At 40.6% G+C, this 16,427-nt stretch overlaps 2 protein-coding genes across 9 annotated transcripts in view; one reads left to right on the top strand and one right to left on the bottom strand.

The window, feature by feature from the left end:
- SNX22 (sorting nexin 22) overlaps positions 1-16,427 on the top strand; it is a 127,639-nt gene that overhangs the window by 107,792 nt on the left and 3,420 nt on the right. The window lies entirely within an intron of this gene.
- Positions 1-16,427, bottom strand: part of CSNK1G1 (casein kinase 1 gamma 1) — a 251,138-nt gene that overhangs the window by 8,052 nt on the left and 226,659 nt on the right. For all 6 annotated transcript variants that reach the window (XM_029574623.1, XM_029574617.1, XM_029574619.1 and 3 more), the window contains one exon: positions 12,299-12,405. In XM_029574623.1, the coding sequence (XP_029430483.1) occupies positions 12,299-12,405 (107 nt within the window). The remainder of the gene's footprint in view (positions 1-12,298; positions 12,406-16,427) is intronic.

Raw genomic sequence — 16,427 nt, forward strand, 5'->3', positions numbered from 1 at the left:
GCTAGTTTTAGAGGCTGAAATGTGGTTTTAAAAAGCACACCTTTCAGATGGGCTTCTATCACTTATTTTTTTTTCCTGTTATCCTTTAATGAAAGGCCTCTTATCTCACCCTTTCCCCATTGGTTCTCTCATTAGGGAAACGTCACATGATTTTCACTGCTTTTAGTTTTGCCTTCCGCGTAGGCCCAGTGATTAAGGGTGGGAAAGATCTCCCCTTCCTTGCTGTTTTTCAGCTAGGCACTAGGTGTCAGGATGGACATTTGCAGGAGAACAGAAGAGCTGAAGCATGAAGACACCTTCTGTGCAAGCATTTACAATGCACATACAGGATGTTCTTTCCCATTAGGCCAGCATCAACTCGCAGTACTTTTACTAATGTAACAATAAACTGATACGTTTACTACAAATAATGTCTTCCATCCTGATTGGGACACTGCAGTAGTAGTAGTAGTAGTAGTAGTAGTATGATTACCAGAGGTGTAAGTAAATGCCCCAAGTCATTGGATATTGCTCCCTTCAACAGAGTTTGCTCTAATGGGACTTGTTTCTCCTTCCTCTCTGGAACTGGCAGTGCCAATTCAGCAACATCCTCTGCCAGTCTAAATATTTAGGAATTGAACTCTCCCTCTTCCCAATTCTGATGACAGTGTGTTTATTTTTATTTTATTGGAGCAAAAGCCTGGCTCAGCAATTGAACCGGGGTCTGCACTCACACTGAAGCAGCAGGCTAGCCTCAGTTTATTTTTTTAAGTTTTAATAAGCGCAGGAGTAAGGAAATAATAAGAACTACTTCAGAGCAGTATCTGCATTTGGCCGACAATATTGTAGGATTTGCAATTCCTTCCTTAAAATATAGCCATTTTGATTACCTGCCGTCGTGTATGTCTGCTCTGTGACTTCCTGGCCACATTGGGATGCATTTCTTCATAAGCTAACTATCTGAGGTCAGTGGAGAAAACATTTACTGAGCTTAAGGTCCTTGGTGCAACAACTACTATTAAGTTATATTTTAAAAAAATATTTTGGTCAGCACATTGACCAGAGACTCCACCAGTCACAAGTATCTTCTTAATAATGGAGAACTGTGAAGAATGCCCACTAGAAATTTTACAGCCAATGTCACACCTCAAAGAGATTAGAAAAATGTATAACAAATATAGTTAGAATTGGCTTATTAAGCCAAACAGGAAAACTTCAGTTTTATTATAAATGCAGCATATCAGATATGGTGCTCTCCAGATTCTCATCAATAACCGGTGCACGCATATGCACTGTGTTTCCTTTCTGGAAAGCTACATTTATAGAGAATCGCTTTTCTTTGAATTCCCAGTCTAGTCTGGTACACCCTCTTTCGTGCGGACTGGACAGGGGACTCACCACAAGTTGAGCATTTTCACGCAGCTACAGAGTGTGTGTAAAGAGAAAAGACAGAGAAAGAAAGAGAGTGAGAGATATTAATACACAGAGGTGAAGCAGAAGCAAGGTCCTGCCAGCCATGCAAACATGCAGAAGACATCTGGGTTAGAACAAAACCCTCTACAACTCATTCCAGCGGCTTTAAACAAGACTCATTTGGGTGCTCCTCATCTCATGGGCCTTCAGGTTTTGGTCTTTCTACTGAACATTAATTGGGGAGGGGCAATAAGGTAGTCCTCACAGTCTCACCTACTCTATCCCATACTTTACTAAATTATCAGGGTCTGGAGAATTTCCAAATGCTACTCTTTAAGGTAAGACTAGCATTTTGTGTTAAAAAACCAAACCAAACAAAAACCAACCAACGACCCCAAACCACTTTTTCTTGCACTAGTGATCTGAAAAGGGTCAACTAGCTTGCAGATTCCCAAATGTTTACTGTTTGTGATTCATGCAAGAGCAATAAAATATTAAAAAAAAAAAAAAAAAAAAAAATCACTGGACACATTTTATGATCACCAAATCAAAAAAGTCCAGGTGTCAAATTCAAACTCCCCCAGTTTTATATTTAAATACAAAAAAAAAAAAATTACATTTAGATTTTCAGATAATGAGTCAAACCAGAATATATGCTTGTAGCAAAGAAAACAAACTATTATTTCACTCTTGCTTTTCCTAATGGCGTTCCATTTTTTGACCCAGATGCAAATCTAATGTGTGCCACTGTTGGGTCGCACAGGCCTAAGTCCAGAGCATTTCAACAGAATGTTAAAATAGCACTTCACTTTAAGCAATCCAAAAGCAGTGCGTTTCTGCACGTGTACATGCTACCTTGCATTCATTAGACGCCAGAAGGAACTTTTAAAGTTTAGGAATAGCATGCACCAGGAAATGAAAGTTTCCTCCCTGGTGATATAAGCTTACTGTAGGTCTACAGTGAAAGCTCTGCGAATGCATGTCCTTCCGAGGGCCCCAGCAGAGCCACTAGAAAGAGAATGTGGGGCACTGTTTTCAACACAGCCCGCCTGCTGGCATCTGGGAAGTGCTACCTTAAAAATCTGAACTCTCTTCTCCACAAAAAAATAGATGCTTTTAAAAATGAGGCCTGCTTGTAGAAGGTAAGGCACAGCATAACGAATGCAAAGCTCCTTACCACCCATAAGGAGATTTAAAATTTGTGCTTGGGTGAAAGCACTCATGCAGAAGAATGATATATTATTCTTCCCTTTAGCTCAAGTATCTATAATAGCAATATACGTTATCAGTTACTGACTGAATGTATCACCCACATTTACATCCACAAACTTCTAACAGAGCACTTTATGAAGTCACCAGTCTTCAGAAACTTACTAGATGATTCTTGGCAAACTCATGTTGAACTATGCTCACCATACTGTACTCTGTGGTTTTCCACTAACATGGAATTGCAAATTACCAAGATACTGCCAAATTTTGTTTCTTCCTTCCTCAGTGAAGTCTACTGTGTTCTTTTAAAACCCTGACAGTGTGACAACCATAACAATCATATTCAAGAACAAGTCTGCAGAAACACCTCTCCATCACATCTACTGAATTTATTGGAGGCCCATCAATTCCAGTCTGTTTTGATTGCAACAATAAGTAGCAACCGCTGGACTATAACAAGTATTTCAATGCTCAGAGGTAGGAGAAAAAGAAAAATTAAACTGGGGGCTCCTACACCTCAGGAATCGATTTATAACTACTCAACAGAAGTTCAAAGTCATGAAAAACAGGAAATGAGAAGACAGACAGCAGGTTCCTCTAGGTCAATTCCACTATCACTGACCCTATATAATTATGCTGAATTATTCATTGACAAACCACTTTCAGAGACCAGCATTTCCCACACCTAATCAATCTGGTTTTCAGGATATCCACAATGAATATGCATGAGAGAAATCTGCAAGCACTGGAGACCCAGTGATTTTTATGCAAATATTCCCTCAACAGTGCTACGAGAGCAACATTTGTAGGTTCTTCATCTGCTAGTCATTTCTTCTCAGAGCTTTTCAGATGAAAATTATAACCTCTCCACAGTGCATGAAATGTGCCACTGAACATGCTACTTTGAGTCATGGGTTTTGGGAATGCCCTCCTGTTTATAGTTTCTGGGAAAAGGTGTTCAAATATCGGTCTGAATTAAAAGAAGTGGTGATTCTTGTGCTGGCCTGTTTAGGTATTTTGGGGATACTTTCTGATGACATTATGTGCAGCAAATTTGATGTTAAATTTTTGACTAAAGGTACATGTGTAGCTCAGAAATGCATTTTATTTAAATGGATACAGATGTCCCCTCTTTTGAATTTTGGCGTGCGGAAATGTTAGACCTTTTAGATTTGGAATTCTGGTCCTGGATCAAGACTCCAAGAAGATGAAGGGCGATGTTTCAGAGAATATGGACTTCCTTTACTCGGTGCCTGCTGGTTTTGATAAAGGATCGATTTAAACAAACCATTTCCTCTGATGCTTCGATGTAAGCTCGATATCCTTAACGATGTACCTCGGACTCTTTCATAGTGGGATTTGAGGAGGGGAGATGAGGGAAAATGGGATTTTGAATTTGACATATTTGTCTATGCCAGAGTTTTTGTTATGATATTGTTATAAGATGGAAAATGAATAGAGACATATATATAAAAAGAAACCCCAAAAATGAGTTTCTATTGCAATGTTCCTCAACTCTCTCCTGGAGGCACACCTACCCAGTCAGGTTTTCAGGATATGCATGAGAAATTTGCATACATTGAGACCCAGTGTATGCAAATCTCTCATGCATATTTATTGGGGCAATCCTAAAAACTTGACTGGGTCGGTGTGTCTTCAGGAGAGTGCTTGGGAAACACTCTTGCTTGGTCCACTTTAACTCCTACCTGCACCCAATGGGGTCACTGCTTAAATCTTTAGGACTAATCTATTTCATTTCTGCAGATGATTTGCAGTTGTATATACCTTGCAATGCCAAGGGAAGGTTTCCTGAGGTGTATCTGCAGCAATGTTTGTTAAAGATTGTAGACCAATGGGTTTATCTTTAAATGTTCTAAAGACTAAGAAGCTATGTATAGGTAAGAAAGCACTGAAAGATGTTCTGAATTCCATCATTTTTGATAGTGTCTTTTTACTCTTGAATTCAGAGGTACTTAGTTTGGGTATCTTGTTAGATTCCCAATCTTATTTTCACTCTCATATACATCATTGGCAAAAATGGCATTTTATAAATTGAAAATGTTAAGCCTACTGAAATCTTTGGAGACGTTAGAGATGTTCAAAACAAATTGCTAGTTATAGGGCAACTTCATTATTGCAGCAGTCTGTGTGGGTTTGCTGGAAAAATTAATGCATGTGTTTCAACTGGTGCAGCATTCTGCTGCCACTCTTCTCTTGGGAAGTGAGAAGCAAGAACATATAATGCCTGCCTTGCAGGAATTACACTGGCTACTCATTAAATGGCAGTCTAAATTTCAATTTTAAATTACAAAACAGAGATCAGGCAGATGCACTCAGTGACCAGATCCAACAAAATACTCCAGCCCATTCATTATGTTCTGAGTCCCAGAGGATTTTTACAAATGCCCTCTAACTGAGATTACAAGCATCAACTGACAAGGTGTTATTACAGGGGGGTCCTACGGGACAAACTTGATTTGACTCAGCCACTATGCCAACTAGATGGCTTAGAGACTTCCCTGAGTGGCCCTGATGCATAAAGGAAGGGTATTTCTCTTATGTACTCAGGAATTCTGTGTGATAAATATGGCTTGCATACATTGCAGCCCATAACTGATGGGTGGAACGCCGATTTGAACCTCTCTCTAGAACATAAGGCCTGGAAACATATTTGGAACTTTGCACATCGTATTTCTATATGTGCTAAGAGAAAGGAGTTAATGATTAAAGCTATTGAATAGAATGTTCTGCACCCCTTTTTTTTTTTTTTTTTACTCTAAATGTTTTTCAGATGCTGGAATTCAGTGTTGAAGAGGGTGTGGTGTTCTGTCCCCTGGTCAGTAAGTTCTGGCAACAAGTCATTCAATAGATAGACATTTTAGGTCTCCGTGTGCAGGTGATTCCCGAGCTGGAGCTATTGAGTTGTTGGAACAGATCATTAGTTCCAGCTAAATATAGAAAGTTAGTGGGGCAGTTACTTCCAGCAGCCAGGTTTACTATAGCTACTTTCTGGCAGACCTGCCCTAATATTGTTTATTGGAAAACACAAGTTCGGGATATTACTGATATTGAACTGTTGCTCTTTGACCTTAAGAATGAGCATGTGAAATATGTTAAAATCTGGGGTCTGTATCATGAATATTTGCAAACTACCTAAGCTTGTTTGCTTGCTTCTGCCTGCTTCTTTACTTTTTTGTACTTCTATGTATCACATGGCATGGTAAAGTCAGCCGCCAGGTTCTTGAGGATCTGATTTAATTTGGCACTTTCACTGGAAATGGTCTCTTCTCCTTTATGGTGACGAGAAGTACCTCTTGCATGCTCGATGTGTACCGTGAAAAAGTTTATAAATAAAGAGTTATAAAAAAAAAACCGAGGTATTCTCGTACACATCCCCAGCATTTTAGAATTTGATACCAATGCAGGTTAGAGAAGAGAAAGATAAAGGTCTTTAGAAAGCAGATAAAGACTATTTTTAAGAAGGCATATGGGTGATGGTTTTAACACTTTATTTTCAACAGATTTGTTTTTATGATGTGGTTTTATATTTTATTTCTTGGTGTAACTGCATATATATGTTGATATGTATGATTTATGTCCTCTGCACCTAATGTTAATTTGGAAGATGCAGAATATAAAACCATTTAAATAAATAAATCTAACACAAAGCCTTCAGCACAATCTTGTCTCAAACCAAGTTAATGCACTTGTTCTGGATCCCTAAGGACTGAACAATTATTTACAGCTTTTGCTTCACTCAGTCACTGCTGGATTGAATCCAAGCATCCAGCAGTCAGGCAAAGGATTTAAAAGCACTCTGAACCAGAAATCAAATCATTTTATGGACAGACAGATAATAGCTTGATCTGCCTGGAATTCCATGCTGAAGACAATATTGAGGGAGGAAATGATTCTATTACAAATCAATGGCTTGAATGAACTCGGATTACACCTGGATTCCAACTCATCTGGAGTTACCTCTCCACTTAGATCTGCTTGGAAAGCAAATGACCTGGGGGAGTTGATAATTTTAAAGCCCAAGTTTCTAGAAAATTTATAAGATACAAAGCTAGTTTTGCATTAAAGTATGCTACAAAAAAAACCCCCTGATTACTATGCTCATTTTAACAGGGGATTTCAGTTTTTAAAAGCAGAACTGGCCCTGTACTATTAGGATGCCAGAACTGCCCAGCTTCATAACTCATGTGCAAAAGACAACCATGAAGTACCACCCCCACAATCATGCACCTCCTACTTGATGATCCTGAGCCGTGTCCGTACGCCTTCCTCTCCCTGCCTGGTTGGCAAGAGTGCAGTATTTTACAGTTTATAGCCTCAGACCAACAATTCCGGCAGACGCACAGTTTTTGAGGCACGTGAGGCTCCTTACAGTTCATGTTAACCATAATGTGAGATGCAAATAGGGACCTTTGTTTTTGGTTTAAACTGATTTTCAACCTAACAGGTGTCTGAAGCAGGGTGGCAGGGGCCGTGGTAACAGACACAGCAAAATTAAAGCTTTTAGCCTAATGTAACCCCATGTCCTGCGGCGACTGCCACCACCATCATTGCTACTGCCGTTACCCCTCCCCCTAATCTGGTCTCTCAGTGTTGGCCTTGTGCTTCAGTTCTTCCTGCTCCACAGCTACCGGTGCCTGAATCAGGTGCAGACAGCCATGGAGCAGGAAGAGACCAGAGACCTTGCAAGGCCACAATTCTTTAGGAGGTGGGTGTTGGCGTCACAGCAGCGCCAGGGGGTGGGGGGTGATTGGCAGAGAAGATCTGGGTGAGAGGATTATAGTGGGGAAGAGTGAAGAGATTGTGGGAGTAGGAGTGAAGATGGGTGGGGGGGGGTCAGTGTGAAGGAAGGAGGGGACTGTGGAGGCGTGAATGAGGATGGGTGAGGGTAGGGGGAAAGGGATGTTGAGGCAAGGGGAGAAAGCAAGATTGGGGAGAGGATGGATGGGGCAGGGAATGAGAGCAAGTAGGTGTGGGGATGGGGAAGAGAAGGTGGGCTGCAGGCGAAGAGTAGGTGAGGAGAGGGGAGATTCTGGAAGGGAGCTGGAGGCAGGAAGCAAGAGGGGGCTGAGAAGAGAGGCTTGGTCATTGTTTTTGTAGGAGGGCTCCCTTTTCATCTTCCCTTCTGCCTTCCTCCTCCTCTTCTGCACTCCAACCCCCTCCTCCCTCATGCCACCACTCCTACGTGTACCCATACCCCTACCCTCTACAAGAAAATCAACAAAGGCTTGGAAGGCCAACATACTACCATAAACTATGTTGAGGCTGCTGAGCCTTCATTGCTTTTTTTCTTGGGGACAAACCTTTCCTCCTGGCCCTCAGGCCTCTCCTCTTTCTCTCCTGCCTCCCCTTCAGACCCCTCCTCTCTCTTCTATCCCCATCCCCTTTCTATTTAAGCATCTCACCCTATCCCCAACTCCTTCTTGCTCTCTCCCCATCTCCCTCATCAGCACCCTCATCCCTCCCCCATCCTCCCCTTCAGAAGCCCACATACCTCCCCCCACCTCCATTTCTCTACTCTGATACTCACCCGGAAAAATGATGAGTACTTTTTTCCATTGTTTTTCTCCTAGAAAAATGACTAATTTTTTCCACCCATTTTCTTCCACTTTTATTCTTGTGAAAATAAACCCTGATAATTTCCCAGGAAAAAAAATTGAAAGTGAAGGTCCTTAGATGTAAGGAGCCCCCATTCACTTAAATAACTGCAAGGCTCCTGAAATCATCAGGTAGAGGCTACAAAAAGTAAAGTACCATAATCCTGCCAGCCAGAGTAGGGAGAGAGGAGGGGCAAGGAGGACATGTGGTGGAGAGTGGATGAGAAAGAATTCTGGGAAAGGGAAGAAACAAGGGAGAACCTGGGATTAATTTGGGGAGAGGAGACATGAGAGGTTAAGGGATCAAACTAGGGAGAGTGTGGCTCAAACTGGATGGGAGGAGAGAGAAGGAGTAGAGGTCACAGGCGTTGGTTGAGAATCAGAGAAATCAGGGTTCAAATCCCACTGCTGTTCCTTGTGACCTTTGGCAAGGCATATCTCCCTCCATTACCTCAGAATCAAACTTATAGGGTCATTCATCAAAATGCATTATGGCGTTAACGCACGCGATAATAATGGCATCGCATGGCACGAATGCAAATTTCGGGAAGGGTGAGATTAGGGAGGATTTTGAGCAGGAATTATGAAAATGATGGGCAATTATCGCACCATGCAATAGCAAAATGCATGCTATTGAATGGTTTTAACGCTGGAAATAACTACACCTTTTTTTCCTGGCATTAAGCTATACAATATGACCGAAATGGCCATAACGCAGTTTGCGATAGATTTTTAGAATTGCATTTCGGCCATGTCTGGGATTGAGAGGGGAGTGGAGGAGAGAGAGACTTTGGGTAGGCCCTTCACAGTATGCAACTATTTATATGCCAATAGGAGGGTCAACTAATAGCTCAAAGTGAGGTGTTGGTGGTGGTTTAGGGGCCAGTTTATCATGCAGAGTGAGACGTACGAACAGCACAGTACACCTCGGTGAAGATTTGACTTCATTTGGAGAGAGGAAAGCCTCACAAAGATGAAATTTTGTAGTATGTTCTCTCACCCTAGCTTGATGGTGCCTTTCATCCACATATTTCAGCTTTTCTTTTATATGGATGAAGAGAGGGGATGGGAAACTAAAATAATCCGTTTTAAATTATTGTGTATAGATATATATATTTTTTAATGTAGTTAGAAAAGGTGGGTATGTGGGAAGGGGCATTCCCTCCTGGGCACCATTCACCGGTGAAATTATGTGAATAGTCCACACCTGCACAGGCCCACTAAAAGATTAGAGGGAACAGCAGGAATAAAATGTTTTGGGGTTTTTTTGGCATGGCACCAGCTAGGCCACCTTGTACTGAATGTATGACTGTCTGCAAGGAAACAGTTGAGAGACCAGAAAGTGATCCTTGGTCTGAAGGATGTTCAGCATTAGATGTATCCTGGATACCATTTTACTGAAATTCATTAAAGATGACCGATCAACAGGCCCCCCTTGCACATGTGCTATGCTATATTTAAGAAGGACAGGGAGCAAAAGAACTTGGCTAGTTCTCTTGTAAAAGATAATACGATCAGGTTGAGGAAAACTGAATTTCTGGAGGATTTCTCCAGACAATGTAATCTTTGTTTGATTAACTTTCCTAACTTTCCCTTAGTTCCACCTAGTGACTTATTTAAAAGGTCTCTTAAAGAATTTTTTTTTAAAAACCCAGAACAGAATTTTCCGACTCTTTCTGGGATTTACGATTTGCCACTGGTCAAAAAGGGACGCATCTCACGACCAGGCTCCGGTTTCTGGCCCAAGGAACTGACTTCTTAAACTGGACTGAATTTTTGGAAAAATCTGAAGATAGCTGAGCCTTACTTGCTACTCTGTTGGTTTCCTTGGCACTGGACTCGGACAGGGAATTAAGGTCTTGCTTTACTTTAAAGTTAGAAATGTTTCTTTTTTGAATTGCAATGTTAGAAAGTCTCCCCCGATGGCTCCAGGAGAACTGAACAGAGATGCAAACTATTTTTATTGACGCGTTCTGCTATTCTATAACTTGGGGCTCTGTTCCAGTCAAGTTCCAGGCTAATAAATGTGATTTTCTCGATGCTCTCCAGCTCACTGCATTTTTACATGCAAAGAATGATCTGAGACCTCTGTTGGCTGACCCACATGCTCTTGATCTTGCTTGAGGGCCCTTAATTATACATTTGTCTTGTTAAAGTACCTTCTTAGTACCAGCTTTATTTTTTTTTATTATTTTCCTGGAGGTATTGGTTATTGGACCCCTACATATGGACTTGAGTTACAGTGCCTTGTATTTAATTGCCTTATTGTTCCTTTAATTTCTTTATGTAGCATATCATCATTATATTACTTTTTCAATAATTTTCTTTGATATTGTAGATATTTGCAAATTACAAATAAACGAAAGGATAACATGGCAGTGGTGTTTAATGCGAGTTACTTACATGCCCTGTGCACTAAAAATTCATGTGACAAAATTAAATGAGGCTCATAGGGAAGGGGTATAAAGAACATGGTTTTCCCATATCCTCTTACGGGTCACAACGTTATTGGGATGTGGATGTCAGGGTTGTGGGTTCCTTTTAGGGGAAACTGTGAAAGTTTGCTGAAAATGAACAGCTGAAACAGGCAGCAAGAAAGGTGGTCCTCATTCGGAAGACAGTTCAAAATTAAGTAAGCCTGGATATTGGTGTTCACGTACATTAACACCTGGGTTTGATTTCAGAAATCAGAGGCCTCTCATATGTGCCTTGTCATAATTATGTGGGTGCAGTACACATAAAAAGGGAAAGAACAAAGATCCTGGTCTGTCAAGATTGCCCTTGGACATATTTCAATTAGGCTAATTTAATTATTTTTATTTTAATAAATAAGGGATGATGCCAGTTGGCTTTGTGATTTGTAGGGAGGATTGTCAGTGGCATAGTTCCTAGCACAAGCTAGAAAGTTTTGAAAGAATTAACTTTTCCATACTGCATACTGGTGATTGGGCCTTAGTGGAAACCTGACAAAGACTGCATAGAAGCAAATATCCTCTCTTTTCTAACTCCCTCGAGATAGCTGCTCATTTTCCCAGGAGCCAGCAACTCCCATGAAACCCACAATGGGATTTACATTGTGTCAAAACTGCAAAGAGGAACTAACATCTTGAGTCCTTCACAGCAGTAAAATGGAGACCTGTGACCCTCTCAACATCTCATTTTTTTCCCCCTAGATCATCATACAGATTAGTTGGAAAGGGGAAATCCAACAACAGAAAGGTACAGTGCTGACATTTTGCTTCATCCAGACACCATCATGATATGAAGCCTACAGAAAAGGCAATACAACTCATCATCTGAGATTCACGTGGCCATTGCATTACTGCTCATTTTCTGAATGGATGTCTACACACAAAACTTTAGTGATCATTATCTATAGAGCGCAAAATCTCAGTGCAAGAGATCCCCCAGGCCTATGCACAAGACTATGTGGGTTTCAGAACCCCGGCAGAAGGAGGTAATCTTCCCCAGATTAAACAGGGAATTACTTGGATTGATCTAAAAGGGTGGGGAGAAGTGAGAGCAGGACTGGAGAATCCCTTCCCCTATAAGCCAGAATACAAAGTGAGTTTCTGGATCATAGGGAATGTGAACAAAGTCAAAGTGATTCGTGGTTTGCATTCCTTGCAGTCTGGTTTATACAAATCTTATCCAGATCATGAAAAGCTAAAGTCCCTCAGATTAGAGGTTCAGATGAAAAAAACAAATGCATACCCGTTTCTATTTAAATTATTACAAAAGAATTTAGCAAAAAGAAGTTGCTTTCCAGCCATGTGATCAAGGCATATAATCATGATCTAAGGGCTTCCTTCATCATACACTAGAAAAATATTAGTAAAATCCTGTTCCTAACTGATTATTTTTCTTTATAACTGATACAATTAGATAGCGCCCAAGTCTTGATTACATTCTCTAAGCATTAGGCTTACAGAACTAAAACATGCAAGCAGGAATGAGACTCAAGTGAAATGCTATGGAAACATAACAGCTCATTCAACATAAATGAAAAGAATGCATTACAGTGCTGTAAACATAAAAAGAAAAAGCATGCACAGTGAAGGGTCTTATGCAAGCAAACATACTTCGCTTCCTCCACCACCTCCACCTCGGCCTGCGCTGTGATTGGTGCATTGGAGTGTGCCCCTGTTTGGTCATCGGCGTTGAGTTCCCCATTGGTTGAGCTTACCACCTGAAATAAAAAAAAGATAAGCAGGCACCTTGTATTAATGGAACTATGGCAACCCTTACATTCCTACATACTTGTTGGCAGCAAGGATTTTTTGAGAAAAAGAGCACGAGGCTAGTTGTGTTTTCACAGCAGGCTTTACAACTTCTGTGGACCCTAAGGGCAGAACGAACATAAGACGTGCCATGCTGAGTCTGATCAGTGGTCCATCGAGTCCAGTATCCTATATGTGCCAACAGGGGATGCCAAAGACAACTGGGCAAGCCTTTATTAAACGATGGCAGATAGGTTCTAGACTTTAAATGTATTTATCCTTTGTCACCATCAAGATGGCAATGTGTGTTTGCTTTCCCTCAGTGAACTGTTTCTGGTACAGGGATCACGGTTTTGGTAATCTGACACCTTTTAATGGAAGTTAATCATTTCAAAAGTTGATTTCTAAAACAATAAGAGTTCTAGAATTATTGTAAACTTCTAGTTTTAAAATAAGAACCTTGTGGGCTCTTGAAATAACAGAGCAAATAGAGGTCAATTTTTCAAGTCATTTACGTGCGTGAACAGATATATCTGGGTAAAACGCCTTGGCTGCTCCCCACCTCCCTTAGAATGGCTAAAAAGGCTTCCCATGGCGTGCGTACGTTTAACAGTGTGAAGGCGTGTCTCCCCCCCCCCCCCCCCGTCCCCCCCACCACGTGTTAGACTTTTCAAGCATAGGCATGCTCTTCTGTGCCCCCTCCTATACACACAAGTGCAAGCCATGTAGTCGTTTTTAGCACATTTCAGCGACAAATAACAAGGAGAGTTTCCATTTGAAGACTTGTACAAAGTACTTGTGCTGAGAGCGCCCTCGCATTTGCAGCTCTGTGGCCTATGTCAAAATTGCCCAAATAAAATGTAGAAAATTATCAGGCAATTATTCGATCCTCATGGCAAGCGATATTACATGACAACTCTCCTACCGAAACCCAGGGTCAGAATAAACACTGTTAACAAAGCTTTGGCAATAAATTCCAATAAAAAAATCATTCACAGGGACACGAATCATTCACAGAAATGTGAGAGGAGCTTCTTGAGAGCGTCATGGGGCAATATCAAACTCTGCATTTCACTTTAGGGTAGAGCAGAAATGATTGCTTCTTTCTGGCATGAGATGCTATGCAGCTAAGAATATTACATTCATCTTCTGGTATTTGAATGACAGCACCCCTTCAAGCTTGCTTGCAGTGTACATCATACAATCATTTTTACTCCTCGGAAAGATATATGCTGTTTTGATTTGTCACAGATTTTCTGTTTTGTAATGAATTTTTCCTGGGTGATTCACTTACTATTAAGTCAGTACATAAATAATATCACCGATCACAGATAAAGTAACAATACGTTAAAATATTAGTAGCTTTCATAATAGATCAAACAGGGATACACATCTGAGAATATTAAATATTTTCAAAATCAAATCACAGACTTCCTTAAAAGTCATTGCCAAGTCACACTCAAGTCAGTGATTATTATGAAAGTCAAATGTCTAACAATAGATAAAGTGATTCCAATATGGCTTGAAGCACAGCTCATATTTTCTGTTTATGAAGGGTGCATAGATACATTATAGTGTGTACCCTATCGCAACAAACTGTACATTTTGATGAATTTGAGTGGAATGTTCCTCTGAGGATCAATTTCTATTCATCCTGCATACTTACACACCCAACTGATACAAACACTGGCCCACTATAATAGATAGTACCTACTCTGTTTTTCCTACATGTACATTTTATTTTTCAAGGCACAACTTTTATTAATTTTTTATTTATTTTTTAATATTGCTGAATTTGTCGTCTCTCAACAAGATTTTAGACCCCATTCTATTGCTTCAAAGAATCCACATGAACAGTATCACTCATCCACAAAGTACATGACTACCTAATTTTCTAATCTATAATAATTTTGTTGGTCACTTGGCCTTTGAAGACCCTCATCTCAAGAAGTACTATGAAATCTAATTTTTCTGCAGGGACCAAGTTTCTAGGGTGGGAAACTCCTTAGGTGAGTTTCCCCAGACCAAGTTGGATACATCATGGCTAGTACAATTTCATACCCAGTGTCCAGTTCAAAATATGGAAAGGCATGGGAGGACTGCTCAATGTAATCACTGGAGTTGTAGCATCCAATGATGGCATGCAGAGATTCTGAAAATGCCACAAGGAAGCAGATTTTACTGCTTAGTCAATCTCCTTGGGAACCTGCTCCTGTTCCTATGTGAAATAAAGATACTGCCTCAGAGCTGGCAGAGTCAGAGCAAAGGGACACTAAATGAGGTATACAAATTCAGAAGCATCACCCCATGGAGGTTGTGATGGCTTAAACCCAGCACAAGAATCTGGGCAAACTACCAGGCCAGATCACCAACGCATGGATGAAATTCCAATACATCCCAAGCCCTCAAAATTCTGAGCCATAGGGGAGGCAGTACGAATCTTCTGCTTAAGGTTCAATGTCTTTCCACTTTGTATGTTAATCTTCAAGTCCTTGGAAGCACTTGAAAAGGAGCAAGGCAAGGCCCTACGCTTTGCTTTAGCATTATGTTGAATTCTCAAAGCCACCAGGTACTGCTTGGACAAGGTCTAACCACCCGAGAAAAGCTTATTGGGGGATCTTCAGAGTCAACTTAAGATTGGATTTATCCAGACTGGAAAGGTAAGCATAAAGTCTCTCCTGCCGTATCGAACCGCTCAAAAATGATATTTTTTTAAGCAGATGCCAAAACCAGAGATACTAATGACTTTTCTGAGGTCAATGGTTGCGCTCTTCTTGATGAAACATGACTGACATCTTTGTAAGAGCACTGGGAACATCTCCTGAAACCGCTAGCCTGCTTCAAGGTAGTAAAGGAAAGAAAGGAAAAATAAAGTCCATGCAAAGTTGAAGGAAAGATTGTTTGAATGGAGGGGGAAATCAGCAAATGGGCTGTGGGCCTAGCTCAGAGATGGTCAGCTCCAGTCCTTGAGAGCCAGACAGACCAGTTTTCAGGACAAGCACAATGAATATGCATGAGAGAATTTGCATGCAATGGAAGCAATGCATGCAAATCTCTCTCATGCATATTCATTGTGGATATCCTGAAAACCAGCTCACAAGGACTGGAGTTGATCACCTCTGAGCTAGGCCCACAGTCCATTTGCTGATTTTTCTCCCAGTGAAAGTCTGCTGCAATCAACATGAATCGGCTGACATGGGGACAAGAAAATTTCAAAACGATCAAAATTTTTATTTTTTTATTTTAACTTTGAGGGATAAAAGCAAAAAGGTAAAAAAAAAAAAGGCCTGAGGTAAAGAATACAATTTAAAAAGGAAACAGCAAGCAATGAGCCTGAGACAGTGATAGAATCAAAACAATGTGGCAGCTGGTCCAGTGTATATGAGTTCCTGACCACACAGGCTCAAACTTTCTAGAAAACTCTAGAGACAATCCTCTGGTAACACATGGCTGCTTGTTTTCTTTTATGTGGCATTTAGATACAATTCTACATAGTTCAGTTAAAATTATTACTTTTAATTTTCAAATCTCAGCATAAGTAACGTCGTGTTGTTACTAATTGTTTATTTCTTCAGATCTTAAACTATGGTTTCCTTACTGCATTCATGCAGTCATATGCATTCTGAGTGCTTGTGCAGTTTAGTTAAAAAAAAAAAAAAAAAAAGCTGGAAAAGTTGCAATGTTCCGCAATGGTACATAATGTTAAAAATACAGTGCTGTCCGTCTTCAGGAAAAACTATTTTCTATGCGATGGGGTGGAATGTGGTAGAAAAGTGCTTTTCTCCTTTCTGGTGGTCATCAATACCCTTATAGAAAATTAATGGGCGTCGAGGCTAGTCAAGCATGTGGCACCTGAAAGCAAGCCCCTAAACCTGCAGTAAATACATTATTTTCTCTATTCTGTGCTGTATCATGCAATACTTTCATGCTAGAGTCAGTTAGGGAGCATTTTTATGTTAGTCAGTGAGGGTGAGAATGTCCTAGTTAAACA

This window comes from Rhinatrema bivittatum, chromosome 13 (assembly GCF_901001135.1).
Source record: "Rhinatrema bivittatum chromosome 13, aRhiBiv1.1, whole genome shotgun sequence".
In the NCBI taxonomy this organism is placed as follows: domain Eukaryota; kingdom Metazoa; phylum Chordata; class Amphibia; order Gymnophiona; family Rhinatrematidae; genus Rhinatrema; species Rhinatrema bivittatum.